Here is a 21,468-nt window from a genome sequence, read left to right as displayed (position 1 = left end):
TGCTTTGTCTAAGAATAGGGGAAGGAAAGGAAATGAACTGCCCTCCTCAGAGTAGCTCTTACCAGTCAGCCAGATGGCAAGCGATGTGCCAGAATTTACAGGAAAGAGTCCAACGAAGATTATTAATTCCAACACTGCCTCTACACCCCAAACAGCATTAAAATGTCACTGCTAAGGACTCTGAGAACCAAGGAACCAACAAAACATATTAGAATCGTAGAATAGTTAGGGTTGGAAAGGACCTCAAGACCATCTAGTTGCAACCCCCTGCCATGGGCAGGGACACCTCACACTAAACCATCCCACACAAGGCTTCGTCCAACCTGGCCTTGAACACTGCCAGGTACGGAGCATTCACAACCTCCCTGGGCAACTCATTCCCGTGCCTCACCACCCTAACAGGAAAGAATTTCCTCCTTATATCCAATCTAAACTTCCCCTGTTTAAGTTTTAACCCGTTACCCCTTGTCCTGTCACTACAGTCCCTGATGAAGAGTCTCTCCCCAGCATCCCTATAGACCCCCTTCAGGTACTGGAAGGCTGCTAGGAGGTCTCCACAGAGCCTTCTCTTCTCCAGGCTGAACTGCCCCAACTTTCTCAGCCTATATTCATACGGGAGGTGCTCCAGTCCCCTGATCATCCTCGTGGCCCTCCTCTGAACTTGTTCCAACAGTTCCATGTCCTTTTTATGCTGAGGACACCAGAACTGCACACAATACTCCAGGTGAGGTCTCACAAGAGCAGAGTAGAGGGGCAGGATCACCTCCTTCAACCTGCTGGTCACGCTCCTTTTGATGCGGCCCAGGATACGGTTGGCTTTCTGGGCTGCGAGCGCACACTGCCGGCTCATGTTCATTTTCTCATCAACCAGCACCCCCAAGTCCTTCTCTGCAGGGCTGCTCTGAATCTTGTCTCTGCCCAACCTGTAGCTGTGCCTGGGATTGTTCTGACCCAGGTGTAGGACCTTGCACCTGTCATGGTTGAACTTCATAAGGCTGGTATATTCTACAGAAAGATTTCTGTAACCTGAATGAATTATTGAAAACCATTCAAAAATGCAGTGAGGAAAAATTATGGAATAAGCAGATCAGTATATGTGATAATTACAGAGAAAACAAGTAACATTCAACTGCAACATATGTATAAATATCTATATATGCTATATAGATGTATAATATATAAATGATATTTCTCTAAATTGTATTTTATTTCACAAACCATTTTGTTCATTCAGAAAAAAACAAAATCTTTTTGGAAGAAAACCATGGACCAAATCCTTGACTGGTAGCGTACTTCACTAAACTATATTAATCTGTGTCCAAAGAGAAATGCTACGTGAAACTACATGAAGATTTAAAGAAACTGTGGAGTGGCTTAGGTGAAAAAAGGTCTTGTTCTTACTTCTAGCACCAACATATTTCTTTTACATTTTCTCCACTTTTAGTGCAGCAATCCAAACCACATATTTTGCTCTCACCAAATATAGTATTTTCCGCTCTCAGGTAGTCTTCATGACTAAGCTTTGGTGGAGGCAGTTTGATGTTATGACATTAAGCCCTTGCAATATCCAGAGTTAACAAATTCAGCCTTTTCTTTAGATATTAGATATTTAGATGAGACAGGGGGATTCCATTATAATGAGACAGGGCTCAGCATGAAAGCTACGTCAGAGTCAGGGTCACCTACAAAATACCTGACTTAGGAGTAACATACGATTTGGAAGACAAGCAAGAGGGCTTTCCAGGAGAGGGCTTTCCATTCATTAATTAGGAAGACTGTATTTTCTGTGGTGGGAGACAAAAGTTATGCAGAACATCCAGAGTCTCCACAAGTGTAACTTTATTTTTTATTTAGTATTTTTTAATATAGTGTTGTTAAAGGAGTGGTTTTGTTAAGGAAATATTCCTGACATTTTACAAACACTGTTACAAGGAAGGACAGTTGTCAAACCAGGAGATCTAAAACCCTAATGAGCATCCCTGCTCTAGTGGCTGCAGATGTTCTTAGTTTTTCTGGTTCAGCTCCCAGTGATTTAATTGTGTAGTATCAACCCAATCCCACCTTCCAATGAAGTGTTCTTCAGAAATAAACTCAGGTTTAGAATAAATTTCATTGGGAAGTATTGCAAAATATCTAGCAAATTGAAATTCAGGTATTTGCACGTTACAGAAGTCTTTTCCATCATCACAGGAAATACAGTCACATCTCAGCTGCAACAATGGTGTTTTAATAATGTAAACTAGTTTCATGTTGATTACAAAGCAAGAAGCAGAAAAAACCAAACCTTTCTTTTTTCAGTGGGAAGTGAGTTTGTGTGATTGGAATGCAACCAGCTCAAATGAGACTCTGCCTGAGCTCCCAGACTTGCCATAGCTCACAAAATCAGAAATGTGTTCCCTGTCATAGGGATCTATGTGAAAAAAACAGGAAACACCCATCTGTTAACTCTGTGCTGTCAGGAAGATGCTACGCTTGCTCTCTGATATCACTTGCAGTGGCTGATAAGGAAAATTGATGGTGATTCATACAGATATCTCCTTTCCTAAGAATACTGGAACAGCAGCTTGCGTAATCCTGAGAGTTACTTAATTAAGGAACATCCCAAGCACTGTTTTATTTGATCATAGTTCCTGTCTCTTGCCTTCACCTCCCTCTCAGCTTTACCACAATGCCTTTCATTTAATGATTTTCATTAGCAAGGACCTAATAAGAAGGTTAATTCAAAAAGAAAGCAGAGAGTGGAAAGGGAGGCAGTGAGGTGTGGCTAGTGATTTAAAAACCAAAAGCAGAAGGGAGTGGAAATGTATCAGGGAGTGGTGGGACACTGAGGCAGTCCTGTTTACTGCCGGCAAAAAGAGAAGCTGAAGGCAGGGGCCCAGCTGCAGCATGGGCACTGTGCTATCATATATGTCTCCAGAGAAGGAGGGATTCATGTAGTTGAGGAATATACCTAAAGCTTAATGCCTCTGCTCAATTCTGGTGAGACAAGACTGCTAATTTTAAGCATTTTGAAGCACTTTCTGCTTGAAACCTCAGTATCATCCAACTTCAGTGTTTTGAAATATGCTTCTTCAGTGAGATTCTTGAAGAATGTTGAGAAATGGTGTATGACATATATGATAATATTTACCATTTGACAGCTGAGACGCTGAAGCTATATCTAACATAATCTCCTACAGATCTCTCTGTTTCTGACCAAGGCAGCCTCTGAATAAGGAGAAAGCACACAGGGAAATGTACCACTGCCTTCCAGGTGACCTTGGCATTTTAAATCAGGAAGCAAGCAAGAAACCTCGGACTTAATCCAGCTCTAGCTTGTTTTATTTATTACAATATTGCAGCAGCACTAAGGGCCCCAGCCAGGAATCAGAAACCCATTACACTGTCTAGCATGCAAGTGTATAACTAATAGACTTCAAACACCCCTTATTTATCAGCAGTGATGCTTTAAAACAACTTTGCCTGGCAAGATAGGATTCATTGTGAAAAAGGGGGAGACGCAATTTTTCATCCAGAAATGCCTTCTCCAGAAGGATTCAGGGGTGCTGGAGCCAGAGGCAGGATGGAGCACGGTCTAGCTGCCCGTGTGCACAGGACAGCCTGAGCATTAAATGTGGTAATTTTTGATGAGGCAGATACGACGCCTTGAACCCCAGTTCCGAGCAGTGAGGAAGCCGCCGCTGGGGAGAAAAGGCAACACCAGTTTATCGAAGCAGACTGAACCAGCAGTAACGAACGCGGCGGTGGTTACTCGCAGCAACGTGGCCCCGCGAGCCATGGGCGGCTCAGTCCCAGCGCCTCCCGAGCCGCCACATTCCTCCCCTCAGCCGCGCCGAGCCCTTCCAGGCCCGTCCCGTTCCCCCGACCTGCGGCCGCCACTAACGGGGGCCACCCCCGACAGCTCCCTCAGGAAGGCGGGTCGCGAGCGCAGCGCCCCCTCTCGCCCAGCCAGCGTCCACCGACCCACTTCGTCAGCGGAGGGAGGGGCGCGGCCGGACTTGTTTCTCGGCGGAGAGATGCCGTCCTCCTGAGCCTGCCGGTCGCCCCGCCGGAGGCGGAGGGTTACAGGGCGCTGTGCCGTCAGCGCAGGCGGCGTGGCTTTTTCAGCTGTCGCGGCGGGTTTGTGGGTGTTGTGTCCGTGCTTGCCACCTTCGCTGCGGTTCGCTTCCGCCGCCCCGCCAGCACCTCCGCGCCTCGTCCCACTGCCTTTGCACTCTCCGCTACCGCTTCCCGGCGGGCTGGGGCTGCGCCTTCGTGTCCTCTTCCCCCTTAGCCTGGAGGCTCCCAATATGTACAGCATCGTCTGTGCTGAGAGGCACCAGGTACGGCGGGGCGGTGACGGCGGGACGCCCCGGGCGGCCGGCCCAGACGCTGCCCGCACCGGCTGTGAGGGGACGGGAGGCGGTTACGGGGGGACAGCGGACACTGTGGGGCCGGGGGCTGCGCCGCCACGGCCCCGCCGCTCTTTGTTCGCCGCTCGGCGCTGACGCAGGGGTGGTGGCGGCCCGAGGCTGCCGGCGGGTGGGGCGGGCCCCACGGTGGCGGCCGCAGCCCCACGGTGGTGGGCCTGGCCCGCCGCACCGTGCTCTCCCCGCGCCCTCGCAGGGGGAAAGTGAGTCCGGCTGGCTCCGCGGCTTTTTGTTGCTTATTTGGGCCCGTTTCTCAAGGGCTGGACACGTTTCTAAGTTGCCATGTTCTTCAGGGCGAAGTTGTGTGAATGGCCTGAACGGTGTGAGATGGATCCCCTCACAGCTGCCGGCCTTCGTCCCACAGGGGGTGCCGCGAGGGGAAGTCGGCGTTGCCGCCGTTTCCCCGCATGGGCACCAGCAGCTGGTGGGAATGCCGTGTAGCTCCCAGGCCAGAAATTCAGATGTGCCTCGTACGGGTGGTTACTGTTCCAAGGTCAGGCGTTGCCTGCGTGCCTTTCCAAGCGCTGCGCTGCAAGTCACGTCGTGACACCTTCCTTAAACTCTTTATAGTAAGGGTAGGAGGGGGTGATGGAAGAAAATCGCAGAAATCCTGGACTTCAAAAAAAAAAAAAAAAGTTGTTTTGGGGTGAAGAACATGTGCTGACGGCTGGTTGCCAATGTCATGGCCTTCCCTGCCATCTATACCAGTTCTAGGAAGTAGGCGATAACACAGTGAAAACATTGTATGTCAGTCCACCTCAGTCCTTCTGGAGAAAGGTGATGAGTATGAATGATCAGAAGGGGGTTGGGGGCGGGGGGGGGGGGGGGGGGAGGGAGGGAAGGTATAGGTACAGTATTTTTTACCCGCATACGCAGAGTTTGAGCACGTTTTTAGAATTTTTCAGAGGTGTTTCAAGGTAGAAATTATCTTTTAATTGGCACCTTCACTGCTACTTCACCTGGGGTTCCCATAGACATAAAAACTGAATTGGTTACAGTTTTATGCAGTGGAAAAACGTTGATGAAGTGAGAGGTGAGGCATCTGGGTTATTTACAAAGGAGAAGGATAGCAAGACTGAGTGGTGGTAGATTAGTGGAAATTCAGTATCGTGTCACTTTCCTTTTTTGTTGTGGTTCGTGAAGGGGAAGACTTTTCTTTTTATTATTTTCCAGTGAGGTGTGTGTAGACACCACATTTATTCTCTCCTGTCAAGGATTTATAAAGTAAGAAACCAGGCAGGATGTGGTGCTTTGATGGTGAGATGGGTTTAATTTTAGAAAGCAGATTTTGTAGCCACAAGCCTAACTCCTGGAGCAGAGGATGCAACAGTCAGGGCATACTTTGCTGTTAGGAAATGGTACTTTAGCTGCTGTAAATAATTTTGTTTGTCTAACTTTATTTTCTTCAGCATAAGTTCTTAAGGAGCAGGAGATGGTAAGACAGGCAAAACCTGCCCAGAATGGGGGGTGTGAGACAACACTGACACAAACAAAAATCCACCAGTTTGCTAGTTGTGTGACAGAGGTTTGAAGAACTGTGGGAAGGTGTGTAAGTAGAAAAACAAACAGGAAAAAAAAGGGGGGCAGGGGGAAAGAGCTCTGATTTTAAGAGTGCATATGAAGCAGAAGGTAGAAAAAGAAGTGTAGATAAAGACTATGACGACAACAACAAAAAAGTACTATGTGGAAAAGGAGAAGAGGAAATAGAACCAGTATGGAAAAGTGGGGTCATGAGCAGTGGTAAGACTTGGTGAAACAAAAATGGTGTATCAAAAGAAGAGGGGTGGGGGGGGAAGGGATAGCATTGGAAGCTGTACTAAATGGGCACCTGGTGGGCTACAGCTCAGAGTTGTATTTGGAAAAGCAGTAGCATTCAAACATGAAACCTGCTTCTCAGTTTTTTTAAGTCTACATACACAAATATGTGCTTGATAGATCTTTCTAGACTCGCTTTCTATAGAGGACAGTCCAAGAATTACACCTTCTTGGTCTGCATCTAAAAGATTTTGAAAAATGTTTGTAGTTCGTTTTCCTTCCCCTTCAATTCTTAACCAGTGATAGCAAATACTCTTTCCCTCTCCCCTTCTGGTTGAGGTGGGAAAACAACTAAGCCTTGAAGTGAAATAGAACAGTTTTGTTTACAAGTCACAGTTATCAATGAGACTAAATCTTTAGTGGATAACAGTTGAAAAGTGAATATGCAAAACAAAAGCTATATAAATTCTGTGAGTCCTTCAGTCACTGGTGTAAAGAAGGTGAGCCTGTTTAGTGGTGTAAAGTGGGTTGATATATGTCTTGGTCCATGGTGTTAGTCTGGAATGCAAACTTGGACATGAAAAGATTGTGTTTTTACCATAAATAAATGCTAATATGTGAAAGAGAAATGTTGAGGATGCCTGGTTTTATCTCCTGATAGAAGTAATAGATTATGAGTAGTTGTAATTTTGACCTACATTTCTTCTGAACTGGGCCATGAAAAGCCAGAAAGCCCACAGCAACTAAAAAAGCACAAAGTGTGTTAAAAGTATTTCCCCGAGTTGATCTATTACTTGTGAGTTGAAGAGATACCAACCTTTACCTGACAAAAAAGTTTGGGCAGAATTGGTACAAAGCAAGGCTTTTGTTTACTCTTGTAATGAAATACTGCACGTGGAAAATACCAATGGACTGTACTAAAGACGAGAGTTGTCAGATGGGAGGAAAAACAAATACTACCTGTGGTGTTAGGTCATGGCCAAGGTGACTTTTGCCTTCGTATGTTGCTCTGGGACCTGTTGTCTTAGCACCTCACCTGAGACCACAGCTCATGTGTCCCCTGAAAGTGGCTCTGCAGTGGAGAGTCCTAGGGCAGGTTTTAGATCTCAGAAAAATTCAACAGTAATCATCCTGTGTCAGGTTTCTTAAATGTTGAAATGTTTTCTGCTGTGAACAGCTGTTAAAAAAAAAAATTGTAATGAACACATCCTAAATTTTAAGCACATTAATTAATAATGTGTTTAAACATGAAAAATAACAATTTAAAGTGTATTATGACATTTACTTGCTCTTATAACAGTTATTCATATTTCAATAGTATTTGCAAGATATGTATAAGAGGATAACATGGCGAACAATGAGAAGACTTAGTATCATTGTTACTTAGGTGAGTCTTAAATGCACCTCTAAATGTATATACAGTGAAATGGAAAGATGAGCTTAAAGGGAGAAAAATCCTCTTTTGGAAGTCAGTTATGTGTGTTGAATTTATCTCTGAGTGTATTATGAGCCATGACTCTTTCATGGTCCAGAGGTACATACATATGGCAAGTGAAAATATCAGTCTGTGCATAACAGTAAGTGTATAGGAAACACAGTTATGTTTAAGTCAAGCAACTGGCCAGACATTTGAGTACTACATTCCTTTAGTTGAGTACAGCTGTATCAGTGCAATGTACCACATGAATGCTTCATGGCTTCTGGCCTGTCTCAATCCTCTGCATTGTTAACACCTAACATGATTTTACACCTAGCTTTCCTTACAGTGAGGGTGGTAAAATACTGGCACAGGTTGCCCAGAGAGGTGGTGGATTTGCCATCCTTGGAAACATTCAAGGCCAGGTAGGATGTGGTTCTGGGCACTCTGATCTAGTTGAAGGTGTCCCTGCTCATGGCAGGGGGCTTGGACTAGATGACCTTTTAAGGTCCCTTCCAACCTAAACTGTTCTGTGATCCTATGATCAGCTCTTGATTGAAGGTGGCTCAACAGGAGTATCAATCTTAAATATTAAAACTAGAATGAAAATCTGAAGTTTATATATCACACTTATTTTTTGCTTTATTTTAAAAAATGAGTACAGGAAATAGGCCTGCTCTCCAGAATTTCCTGAAATGGAATGTGTTGTTTCCATTCTGGAATGCTAATTCTCTAGCTTTATCATGTTTAAATAAGTGTGTTTTTATTGAGCTTGAAAACTAATAATTTCAGAGGCATCAGACTTCATACTTTACCTGTCTGGCAGTGATCTGTAAACACCGTACTTGGTTTAAAAATGTAAAATCCAGGAAAACTATTTAAAAAGCAGCTGACATTTCTTGATGTGGTGAGCTAGAGGATATTATCATCAAGGGAGTGGGGGAGGTAATGGCAAAGTGAGTTAGAGTTTTGAAGTAATTTTAAGAAAGGAGTTTGTTTGCCATACTTGTTTATAACCTTTAGTGCAGAAAAAAAATGCAACATTCTTAGCTTTTCATTGAATTTTGGCTTATTATCTGGCTCCTGTTTTGTCAGTATATGCCAAACTAAAAGGACTGCAGAAAGTAATGAATATGCTTGTGTTACTTAATGCTATTTTGAGTAGTAATATTAGCTGTGGGTCACATGCAACAGTATTGAAACTTTGTGGCAATAATTAAGACACTCAAATTCTTAGATATTCGCATTGGACAGTATGATTAGGTGCATGAATGCAAGATGTGTGGGATTGACCTCATGCACAAAGGAGGGCTTTAAAAGACAAATCTTCCATTTCAATCTAGAATTTTTTTGGATGTCTTTTTTAGGTCTTGAAGGTTGTAAGCAAGTACATCAGGCAAAGTTAAAACATTGCACTTGTTCTTCTGTTACAGCAGAATGTGACAAAACATGCCCAAAGATGTAAACTGCAAGGATGATTCTGGAATTTAGTTGAAATTGTTGGAATAATTGTCATGTAACTCAGTCTTTCAGTTGAGGTGCATCTGGGGAAAATATGGACTGTTTCTGGGTTTGAGAAGTGCAACTTTGACTGCTTTAGAAACTGGAATGGTTACGCCAGTTGTATGAACAAGAAAAATACTGACTTCCAAATGCTTTGGTTAAATATTTGGTAAACAGAGCTTGGTTTCAGTTTCATAACTTGCCTGCAGGATTATAAAAAGAATATGTATTTAATCCATGAGATTTTTTTTTTTTTTCCTAGCAAAGTTTGCTGACATTAAAGTATGTTGTAGAAAGTTGTAGTCCCCAGGGTACTGTTCCTATAGTCCTTCCTGCATTTCAGGGGTACTATAATCCAGACAGATACCACTGTTGCTCTGGAGCAGTTGTTTCCTTCTTTATACGTGTTGTGTCTGTTTTAGTAGCTAAACTTAATATTAATTCTTTGTACAAGGTTGTCTACCTTCAGCATTGCAAGAAGCTGTTAAGGATGGAAGCAGTTTTCTGTTAGAGCTGGTATATAGTGGGATAATGCCCCCTGCAGCTCTTGACAATCAGCCTCCTGCTTGAGCTGCTGATCAACGTCCAGACCAAGGGCAGTGCAATTCCTGCCAAAAGGATCCCCATGTGTAAGTGCTTGCCAGGCAGTAGTGTCACGAGGCTCTCTTGCTACAACATGGGTGACTTTTAATTTTTGATGAGGAGAAAAGAGTTGCACCTTTTCAGAGGAAACCTGATAGCCGGTGTGGCATTCATTCTGTAGATACAAATATAGGTTTGAAACTAAAGTGGGGAAATTCAAGTGGATGAAGTGATTGATGTTTTCCTGAGGTGGCATCAGGGTCATGGAAAGTTCCAGAGTGAGTGTTCATTGCCTCTTCCCTCCCTGCTGCTGCTGCTCCTCCTCTTCTCTCCTTCCCACCTCCCCCCCCCCCCTTAAAACCAGCATAAACAGCCCACCCACCTGCAGAATCCCAACAAAGCTACTCCAATTGCAGAACTTGACCAGAACATAACAGTTTCTGTTTGCAGGGTGGCAAAGAGACTTTTTTATCAAAGAAAGTTGTCATTGAAATAGTGCTTTCTGACTTTATAAGGGTTTTTTTTGTTTTAGGTGGCTTTTTTTTTTTTTTTTTTTGAAGTGCTGGAGATATGCTTAGTCATTTCAGACATGTCCTTAATCTATCTCCAGTCCATTTTAAGCATTCAGTAGAAGAAGGATAGAAGTAGATGAGTACAGGAAAAGCAAAAGGTAGGAGGCATGTGGATTGGTTTCTTTTTTAAAATGTGGTACTTTTTGTTGTGTTACTTGAGAGTTATCTAGTATTGCAAGCAGCAATAATGATCTGGATATAGGAAGTGCTGAACATTAGAGTTGGTAAAAATGGGATTTAGCTGTTAGAACTTTTTCTCTAAGCACAAATTTAGCTACTTTTTTGTCTCTGGGTATAAAATTGATGTGATTGATTCTCATTAGGCATGAGAATGTATTGGTGTCAATATGGGATTTTTCAGGCTTTTTTCTCCTTTGTGTGTGTGTGTGAGGAAAACCATGTTTGTTTGGGCCAGGAACTTCTATTTACGACAATATTAAAGTTTTGCCTGAAGTACGGTAGTACTCTCTACTGTCCTTTTACTTTATGCCTTCTCCTTTATTGCAGGTTATGATGCATGATTATCACAGAAGAAATTCATGTCTATAGCTTTTAAGGACTTTATTACATCATCTTCAAGCCTGATAGTTTTGGAATCCATATTGCATCTTCAGAGACACATCTGCAAAGACACATCTGCTTTCGCATTTCAACAAACGTCTTCCCTGTTAAAAGATACTGAAATTAAAGTGCTCTGTTTAAACAAAGTAATACCATTATATTAAGATCTCCCAGTTAAAATTTTACTGTCATACATTTGCTAGGTAAGTTGATACTGTTAGCTGTGTATAAAATAGTTAATACTTTTTCTAAAGTTCTGGACTTTAAAATCTTTCTAAACTAAAACACAACAGAAGAAAGTGTATACAAGTGGATAATGATCTTTGTAAGTAATATTATTGTTGCCAGTTTAGGGTCAAATGCTTTCAGTAGTAAGTGAATTTAAAATAAATGGATTAACACTAGAACTGGGATGGGGGAGGGTGTTGCCATTTTTGCTACTGGTTTTTGCTCTTCTCTTTTTCTGTTTTGGGGTTTTCTTCTTAGTTTCATCTTAAGAATTTTCTTAAACTTCAGGTGGAAATCATTGCTGGTAACATTATTAGTATTCTACATGTACTTTCCTTTAAAAATGTTGATGAGAGTATACTTTTACGTATATTAGCAAAAAAAGAAAATCTACCAAATCTGATCTTTGTAGAGGTGAATGAAGCTTCTTGTGTAATCCAGTGGTTTTCAGCTTGCTCCTATGGAGGTAGCACAGATTCAGCATGTAGTTTTGAAGTTGGTACCTATTGAAGTGATGTGAATATGTTAAAAGTTGTGGTTTCAATCACTGAAAACCATTAATCCAGCCAATCCAAAGGTGATCAACATGTGCTGATCTGCAGTAGGACTTCTCTAGGCTTTTTTGAGATGATTTTTTTTTTTAGTTCCTCATGAATATTTGTTTGCAAGCAATGTGTTAACAGTACTTCAATACTAAAGGAAATGTTGTACCTGTAAGCTTTATACATTGTGTTTTCAGCCATACCACCACAAAAATGATTCCCAATGGGTATTTGATGTTTGAAGATGAAAACTTCATCGAGTCTTCTGTTGCCAAACTAAACGCTCTGCGCAAAAGTGGTCAGTTCTGTGATGTCCGTCTCCAGGTACTTTTTTTTCTTTCAGAGTATGGTGATTGAATGTGTTGGGGTTTTTTGTTACATTGTGTAATGCTATGTGCCTCATTGACTGTGAGGCATGAGATTTTAGAATCTGATTTTTATGAAAAATGCAAACTTTAAAATCCCAGATACACTTTGAGAGAAGCAATGCTATTATTTTTTCAGGTGATGTAAATTGGAGACAGTATAGATTTGAAAAATTTATTTGAACTTTGATATTCACTTGGGTAGGCCTTTATACTATTATAATACAAACATAGTTTAAGAAAATTCTTACCAGCATGTGGGTTTCTCATTTGTGTTTTGAATAAAGGTGTGTGGACATGAGATGTTGGCGCACCGAGCCGTGCTAGCTTGCTGCAGTCCCTACCTGTTTGAAATCTTCAATAGCGATAGTGATTGTCATGGAATTTCCCATGTTAAATTTGATGATCTCAATCCAGAAGCTGTTGAAGTTCTGTTGAATTATGCGTATACTGCTCAGTAAGTAGTTTGCTTAGAAAGTAGACAGAGCAGACTTTCGTTTAAAAAAAATCAAAATAATAAAGATTAATTTTTTAATAGGTTAAAAGCTGATAAAGAACTGGTGAAAGATGTATACTCTGCAGCAAAGAAGTTGAAGATGGAGAGAGTTAAGCAGGTACAGTTCTCACTTCTTCCAGAAATGTATTCCTCTTTCTCAAGCTGACAGCATCATGCTTTTTGGTGTTAATGAGACAAAAAATTATGTTTCTGTTTCAAATGTGGATAAGCTTCTTTAGATGTTCATTAGAATTACATTGTTTAGAGTGACATCACTGTGTATTATTTTCACTTGTGCTATCTTTGTGCTGAAGGATTCTCTGAAGTTGTGTATTTGTGCACCCGTATAGTCCTAGCTGGTTACTTACTTTCAGGTTTGTGGAAGCAGTGCTGTGCTTGGTTGCGTTGGGGGCATAATTAAACCTGTAAATCTGTGGCAGTATATGGAAAAAGAATAATTCACACACTCCTGATGATATGCTTGGTAGCGCCTGACTTTAAGAATACTTTTTCTTGCTGTAAATGGGGATACCTTTGACAAGGAAATAGGGATTCTTACCTTCACTTGACTGCAGATAAGCAGTTTTGAATAGGTGTTCAATACACAGGCATGGGGGTTAATGTATGTGTGAGAACTTCTAAATGCGCATATCCGTATGGAAGGCAACATTTTGTTTACAGCTCTAGCTCAGGGAGAGGATGACAACAGTCAGTCAGTATTCTGCAGTTAGAAAAAAGCCATTGTTATATGTTGGGAAGGATAATTTAAATGTATAACAATCTTATCTATGTGTAAACTAAGATGCGGCCTTTTCTTTGTAAAAGGTTTGTGGTGACTATTTGCTCTCCAAGATGGATGTTCAGAGCTGCATCTCTTACCGCAACTTTGCAAGTTGTATGGGAGACTCACGTTTGTTGAACAAGATTGATGGCTACATTCAGGAACATCTTTTACAGATTTCAGAACAGGAGGAATTTCTCAAACTTCCACGGTTAAAGGTTAGCTTAAGTTTGTAGATATCCTTCTGGTATGCAATTTCCAAGAAAGCAACCCAAAGAGCAACTATTACAGCTTCCTTTTAGGGAGTAGGAACAGTAAATGTCAGTATGTGCACTGACTTTTACCAACAATGTGGATATTCTGGATCTGTTAACCTTAACAGTAGAGAATACATACTATCATCCCTTCTGAGCATAAAATATAATTGCAGATGTGCTTCCTAGTTTCAGTGGGGTGGGCTGAAATCTCCTTATAGTTCTCTGGTAAAGCAAGAGTAATGTTCACTACATAAAGTACAGTATGCTACAAATACAAGGATAATACCTATAGACTAAATCATTTTTCTCTCTTTTAATTAAAGCTTGAAGTAATGCTGGAAGACAATGTTGGCCTACCTAGCAATGGCAAACTGTACACAAAGGTAATCAACTGGGTACAGCGCAGCATCTGGGAGAATGGAGACAGTCTGGAAGATCTAATGGAAGAGGTTAGTCTTTAAGAAAATGGGATTAAACATTAAAAAATAAATCAATATGAAGGATGATCCCATGATCCCTTTTTTTTTCTTTCACTTTTTTAACTATGACCCTAAAGAATTTAAATTTTACTGTAGGTACCCCTAAGCTGAGAAACTGGGGGGGTGTTCAGGTGAGCTGAATGAACTGTTCAGTCTGGTCTTCCTCTTTCCTTTTTTTTTTTTTTTTTCGCTCACTATGTGCTGTATAGTAACTTCAAAGTGGTGTGTATCTTGCTTTAGAACTGGGGAGGTGGTACTGAAAGTTGCTGTAGATTCTTGATGTTTTCCTTTGCAGGTTTTGCTTGTAAATGCAAAGTAGGTAAAAGCTTCTAATGGTTGTTCCTCCCCGTTGATTTATCTCCCCATAGGTTTATTAACAAAACTAGGATACCAAGGCTGAAGAACCAAGAAGAAACCTCAAGTGTATTGACACGTACAGAAGCAGCAGTCCTGCCCCAGTTCTCCTAAGAAAATCCGCTGTGGGCAGAGAACGATGATGATGCTTTAATGGTGTTTACTTACTCCTTTACAGGATACATTATTTTGAAAGTTGTGTGTTTATTAAATGGCTTTGCTCATGAATACTTATACTAGATATAGCCTGGGCAGTGTTTAATGGAAAACTTAGTGGGGAATCTAAATTTTTAATTGGCTAGAGACAATGGACCTTACAAAATCCCCTGAAACATCAACGTTTTCCGAGTCTGTTACTAGAGGGACAAATGATCTTCGGAAACACTTGTATAGGCAAAAGTACATGTTGATACTGTCGTATATTATCAAGTGTATGTTTCCTCTTGGAAAAACTCATTTTAAAAGCTTCTATCATGTTCAGATGCGTTTTATTGAAACAGTTGCATCTGATGTTTATTTGTGGCAACAGTTTCCTCAAGAACTTAAATTTATGTTGTCTTCCCTCACTTCCCTCATTCCCATACCTTTCTTTTAGAGTCCACTCTTGGCTTCTCTTAACATCTTTTGATTGAGATAAATATGTGTATTTTTCAAAGCAGAAAACTTGTTTGCGGGGATAGTGAAAATGCTTGCATGAAATTGTGAATTTGTGTAATTCTGCAAATTAATGTGCTTTTTGCTTGTCTAATGTTTCTGTGCTGGAAAAACAGTAGAAGTCCTTGGAAAATGAAGATTTCTCTCAAGCTGAGAAAGTAAGGAACCTCATTCCATGTTTGAAGATTGCCACCATGACATCTGCTTCCTTTTAGTTTTGTCATTCTGCTAGATTGAGATGAGATGACAAGAAGTGTGCTGGCGACTGCCTGTTGTAATCTGCCTGTAGCTAATAGCAGTGGAGACAGTAGCCATATGGGTATTCTGTTGTTGTTTTTGCAGGTTCAAACGCTGTACTACTCAGCTGATCACAAGCTGCTTGATGGAAATCTGCTAGATGGACAGGCTGAGGTGTATGGCAGTGATGATGACCACATTCAGTTTGTGCAGGTACAAATTGCAGACAGTCTCAGGTAACCCCAGATAGACTGGAGCAGTTTACAACACACCTGAAGTCTTGTGTACTGTTAGCAGAGAAAGCAGCAGTAGCTTTAATGAAGAAATAGGTGATGAGAAAATACCGTTCTCAAAACTGCTGGAGGCAATGATTTAGTCTGTGTTTCCAGTTTTTCAGCAGACTGACTGCAAGTCTTTGCAAAACAGAGTGCTTGAGGTTTGACTTCAAAATAAATCTTAGGCTGTTAGAAGAAAGAAGAGGTAGAAAAGCAGCCAGCTGTAGCAAGTCAGCTGTGGCTTTGTAGACATATTCAAGAGACTGTAAAGAATCACGGACTGCTTGGCTTGCAGTGGAGAATGCATCTGTTAAATTTTGGCACAGAAAAAGATCCCAGACGTAAGTTCTAATCCTTCAGCTGTCAACGTCCATTTCTTTTGTTAAGCTGCACTTTAACGCACAAGAGAGATTTTTAAAAGCAGCAGTTAAGTAATGTCTCATCTGGAGATAGCCAGTACTCTGTGTACAAATCAGTCTTGTGCTGAGGGGTTTTTTTGGTCTGTTTATTATATTTTTTTTTTTTCCTAGGCAGATTTAATCATTCTCTACTCTTGAAAAACACACAGCTTAGCACTACAGAGGGTGTTTAAGAAACAAAGAATAATAATGGGCTAATAGATGCAAATTGTGAGTTGCTTTATACAAATCAAGGTTGTTTAAATTCACGGAGTTAGAAGCAAATATGTTGTAATATTTTAATGCATAATAGCGTATTATGCTGATGCAAAAGTAATTTCTGAAATTTTTAACTAATGTTTATGTAAAACACTATCCGAGAACATGAATTTTAGAAGTGAAAAGAGAGGAAAATGAAAAGGCAGTTAATTTTCCAGTTTCTTAGTTGTTTTTAGTAAGCCTTCACAGCCTTCACCACCTTTGGCTACTACTTGCAATAGACGCTGAGAGGTGAACATTCAAAAAGTTCATTTTCAGAAATAAGGCCAAGAGTTCTCAACTTTTATACAATCTTTAATGATAGTAAGAATTGCCAACTTCAGCCGTTCTAAACAGCTGAGAAAACTAATACCAGAAAACCCATAGATGACAGCTCTGGAAAAATTGTAACTCTTTAATCTTTTAATTACAAAAGTTTGTAATTTCTGTAACTGTCGAGGCAATTTAGGGATAAGAATAAGCTGTTAATTGGATGAAGATTCGGAAATAACAAAAATGTCATCCACAAAGGAACTGATTTTCATGGTGAGCTGAGTATGGCAATCAAACTCTTATATATGAGCTTATCTATGAGTTAGATGATGTATTTCAAAAGTGGTATGACAGTTTCCATACAGATCAGACTCCAGGGAACCGCAAGCATTGTGGACTTGGTATTGTGGTCATAAACTTTGCTGCTAAACCGAGTAGACAGAACATTAAAACTTTGTGTTTGGTTCTTATGATTCATAAAAAAATGAACAACCCAACCAACTGTGCAGTGTGCTCTGAAATGTGAAGGGGGGGAGGATGTGAGAGGGTGGGATGTCATAGTTGAGCAAAATAATGTAAGCTGTAGTATAAATGTAATTGAAGAAGAAAGCAGAAATCTTCTGTTAGGTATCAAGGGAGTATAAACCAAGAAACAGCTAATCTGAGCACAGAGAGCAACTGAGGCGAAATAAATTTGTCTTCAGGGAATGAAGAGAATAGTTAATTCACTTCCAAATAGCATTTTAATTAACCTAAGTTCCAGAAGCAGAGCTTGTGAATGAGGCTTCTAGTTTGTATCTCTGTTCTCTCCAAATGGATGTAGGTTTTTCCTTCCATTTGAAAACCTTGCTAGTAACTCATACTCTTAAGAATTTGAAATGATTTCTAGTCAGACACCAGCAGTATAAAGCTACTGTCACAGGATGAAAGGATTACCAGGATAAGATGTAGAGTGGTTTTTGGCCACTGTTGCTGAGTAGGCAAGATGTGTGCTATAATTGATGCTCTGCGGAGGTGGTAGCCTAAGTGTTCTTTAGAATAGTTATGTGTTAGAGAAGCAAAGGAGGAAGGAGGTGTAGTCTTTGGCTAGGTCTCTGTAGCTGCCTTTTGATTTTGCAGAAGAAGCCACCACGTGAGAATGATCACAAGCAGATTAGTAGCAGCTCCTCTGGAAGTCTTTCTCCAAATGCTACTGTTCAGAGTCCTAAACATGAGTGGAAAATCATTGCTTCAGAGAAAACTTCAAGTGAGTAACTGGGGCAGGGTTTGCCTAAAAGATGCGTCTGGTATTGTATACCTACCACTTCCCACTCCCTGGGCATTTTCTTCAACATCTGTAAGGAATGCAGAAGTACCTTTTCTTACTGATGATGCAAGTCAAATTTGCCTAGTAATCTGTGGGATGTTTCTAACTGGGGCCTAACTGGGATCACTTACATCTTGATTACTTATGTGCAGGCTGTCCCAAATCCCACGGTGTGTGTAATTTACCCAGAAAGTCCTAAGGAGCTAGGCAGCTTCTAATTTACAGAGCTATTTGCTGTACGTGCGCAAGGCACCTTTCTTCTAGCACATCTTTAGATTGCTGTCTTATGTCTTTGAACACTATATTAATAAGCTAAACCCCATATTTTTCAGTAGCTATGCCAATACCTGGAACCAGTAACAAGAAGAAATAAAGTTTTCACACTTACAAGGGGAGAAGCATAATCTTATGACTCTAGTTAGTATCCACTTAAATTCACCTAAAATTTTACTATATTGATGGTCTCTCCTTTTCTCCTGACAACAGGTAACACCTACCTGTGTCTTGCTGTTTTGGATGGTGTGCTGTGTGTGATATTCCTACATGGCCGTAACAGCCCACAGAACTCTCCCACAAGTACACCACGACTGCTGAAGAGTCTGAGTTTTGAGCTTCATCCAAACGATGTCATTGAGAAGCCCATGTCTCCAATGCAGTATGCTCGCTCTGGACTGGGCACAGCTGAACTTAATGGCAAACTGATTGCCGCAGGTAAAAGAAATAGTAACAATTCTTTAAACAAACTTGCTGGGTTGGGAGTGGGAGGACAGTTGCTTCCTAACTGTGTATGCTATATTGGAGTCAGTGTTCTTCAGTGTCAAAGCAATTGGTCTTTGGAAATGTGGTATCATATAACCTTTTGCTTTTAGGTGGATATAATAGAGAAGAGTGTTTGCGCACAGTGGAATGCTACGATCCGCAAAAGGATACTTGGACTTTCATTGCACCAATGAGAACACCCAGAGCTCGGTTCCAGATGGCAGTTTTAATGGTGTGTGTTGGGTGGAGATCAGCTGAAATGTGACTTGATGTAAATGTAGGTGGGACAAACAGGGCAAACTTTACAAAATGGTAACAGATGTTGCTTTACTGTAGTTACATAGTTATTAAAGTGCTAACGATTTTTGTTGTGTACTTAGATGTGATGCATCTTAATTTTTTCCATTTAGGGGCAGCTGTATGTTGTGGGTGGGTCAAATGGTCACTCAGATGACTTGAGCTGTGGAGAAATGTATGAGCCAGAAATAGATGACTGGACTCCTGTTCCAGAACTGAGAACCAACCGCTGCAATGCAGGTAACACATCTACAGTTGATTGAATGTTTTTTTTTTTTTTTTTTTAATATACCCATTTATTAGCTTACCTATTATTTTTTCCTATATGAATAGGAGTATGTGCCCTGAATGGAAAACTGTACATTGTTGGTGGTTCAGATCCTTATGGCCAAAAGGGACTTAAGAACTGTGATGTGTTTGATCCCATAACAAAATCTTGGACAAGCTGTGCTCCCCTCAATATCCGTAAGTTTGTTGTGTAGTGGGGAGGGGAGGAGTGATTGCAAACCTGCAGGTTTAAAACCAGCCAACGCAAAAAACTGTTTAAATATCAGCTGCTGTGGCCTGGTGTTAGTGCATGACTTCTGTGGTGGGCTGTAACTCCTGGCATTTGATCGTAGGGAGACATCAGTCTGCAGTGTGTGAGCTGGGTGGATATTTGTACATAATTGGAGGAGCAGAATCCTGGAACTGCTTGAACAGTGTAGAGCGTTACAATCCAGAGAACAACACCTGGACACTGATCGCACCCATGAATGTGGCTCGGCGAGGAGCTGGAGTGGCTGTCCGTGATGGTATGTTTCCGTGTGCTTAAACAACCTCTTGCTTGATACTTAATGAATCTTTCAAGTTGAGCTATAATGCAAGTAAAATACAAAGCTTCCTTCCTTCCCAGCAAGGAAACAATACAGTAAGAACCTGGCTATGTCTGCTTGCAATTTTAATTAAAAATTGTAACCAGAAAACCAAAAAAACCCTCTAGTTTTTGTTTTGGGGCATTCACCCCTACCCGTTTTCTTTTCAAAACATCACCGTGCAGTTTCTACAGCTGCATCTGCCTGACTTTGGACACTGCACCTACTCCGAAATAACTTCCAGTCAGCTTGAATGATCCAAAGCAGATCAGTACTGTAACTTCAAACCTTAAGTAAGGCAAAGGTTTCTAACAGAAAACCTGAAGTTCCTTCATTTTGGCTTAGTTTGCTCTGAAAGGAGGGGGTGTGTTTGGTGACACAGGCAGTGCTTAGCAGTGAAACATTCCTTTGCTTCCTTTTGCTAGGAAAACTCTTTGTTGGTGGAGGCTTTGATGGCTCTCATGCGGTGAGCTGTGTGGAGATGTACGACCCTGCTAAGAACGAGTGGAAGATGATGGGAAGTATGACTACTCCGAGGAGCAACGCCGGGATTACGACAGTGGCAAACACTATTTATGCAGTTGGGGGATTTGATGGCAATGAATTCTTGAACACACTTGAAGTCTACAATCCAGAGTCAAATGAATGGAGCCCCTACACAAAAATTTACAAGTTTTAAGCAAATTAAATTCTCTCTTCAACCTAACAGGCTTAGTGATGTAATTGTGTTTTAGTTGAGGTACACCTGTGAATAGGGTTGGGGAGGGCATAGATGTTGCCAACAGCAACACAGAGCTTTTGCATATTGCATATTGTGCTGTACATACTTGTTTTGGAAAGAATATCAAGATGAAGGGGGTTTGTGTATTTTTCAGCTTTGGTTTAGGGTTGAGTTTAAGATTTTGAAGATGATAACACAGGAAAAATTGGACTGGGCATATCATTGCAGGAGCTTCCCCCAGTGTTTGTTTTGTCACTTTGCACATTAGATGATTTTTCCTGTAGGATGTGTTCTTGGGGCAGGAAGTGTAAGGTTTATGGGGGATAGGTGTTTTTTTTTCCATCAGGCCTTGTTTTCCTTCAGTAACTGGAACAATCTGTAACAAGAAGCCTTATTTAAATAGATATAATGGCTATTTTTTTTATTAAAAAAAAAGCTGAAAAACCTGCCAATACCTTATCTTTTATGATTGCCTTTTTATAACAGTTTTTATATACTCAGCAGAGTATTTTATCTGTTGAAATGAAAATGGCAGATAAATGGTTACTGAAGCAAAAAGACAACCTTGGAGTTCATAGAGACTGAGTGGGACAACTGATTTACCACTGTACATGAGCTTCTGAGCTTTTGCCTCTGCTACAATATTGTAACTTAGTATGCAACACCTTTGTTAGAGCTGAACAGAGTTTCTGAACGTAACATAGCTGTGACTTTCTAGGGTGGGGAAATTATTTTGGCTCCAAATATTTTGACAAAAAAGGCAGAGGGTGCTTTCTGTACAGCAGTTTTGTTACTCTGGGTGAGCTAACCTTTGTAAAACAAAAATTTTGGTGTGCGGGTTTTCTCATGGTTATTAAACTCTGGCCAGTTGGCAATGAAAATGTGTTCATCTGGTTAGTAACTTGTCTTAAGTTTATTTTTCTAATATTACAAGCTGAAAGGGTGATAGAACACGACTCTGTATGTGCTCAAAGTACTATGTTTTAGTTCACTTTCTCTATTCCTATGGATATAATGTTGGTTAGGATGACTTGGTGTCCAATGTGTAGTGCTGCACATCTAACTCCTGGTGCCAAAACTAGCACTGACTGCTTGCTGCTGATGCAAACACATTAAAGGTACCTTTTGGGAAATC

At 40.9% G+C, this 21,468-nt stretch overlaps 1 protein-coding gene across 1 annotated transcript; it reads left to right on the top strand.

Annotated features, from left to right (window-relative positions):
• Positions 1-3,999: 3,999 nt before the first annotated feature.
• On the top strand, positions 4,000-21,466 carry IVNS1ABP (influenza virus NS1A binding protein). Its single transcript, XM_065674223.1, has 15 exons — positions 4,000-4,322; positions 10,746-11,002; positions 11,767-11,893; positions 12,222-12,391; positions 12,473-12,548; positions 13,256-13,429; positions 13,792-13,917; positions 15,298-15,405; positions 17,516-17,642; positions 18,189-18,413; positions 18,572-18,693; positions 18,872-18,998; positions 19,092-19,223; positions 19,379-19,552; positions 20,038-21,466. The coding sequence occupies exons 3-15, from the start codon at positions 11,783-11,785 to the stop codon at positions 20,289-20,291; spliced, it is 1,926 nt and encodes a 641-aa protein (XP_065530295.1). The 5' UTR covers positions 4,000-4,322; positions 10,746-11,002; positions 11,767-11,782; the 3' UTR covers positions 20,292-21,466.
• The last annotated feature ends 2 nt before the right edge of the window (positions 21,467-21,468 follow it).

Source organism: Lathamus discolor, chromosome 3 (assembly GCF_037157495.1).
Source record: "Lathamus discolor isolate bLatDis1 chromosome 3, bLatDis1.hap1, whole genome shotgun sequence".
In the NCBI taxonomy this organism is placed as follows: Eukaryota; Metazoa; Chordata; class Aves; order Psittaciformes; family Psittacidae; genus Lathamus; species Lathamus discolor.
Note: the sequence above shows the minus strand (reverse complement) of the source record. Positions and strands in the feature narration are given on the sequence as shown.

Coding starts and splice junctions, on each gene's coding strand:
- IVNS1ABP (XM_065674223.1), top strand. CDS start 11,783: ATGATTCCCAATGGGTATTTGATGTTTGAAGATGAAAACTTCATCGAG. Junction 18,414..18,571: donor TGGCAAACTGATTGCCGCAG/GTAAAAGAAATA, acceptor TTTTGCTTTTAG/GTGGATATAATAGAGAAGAG. Junction 18,694..18,871: donor TCCAGATGGCAGTTTTAATG/GTGTGTGTTGGG, acceptor TTTTCCATTTAG/GGGCAGCTGTATGTTGTGGG.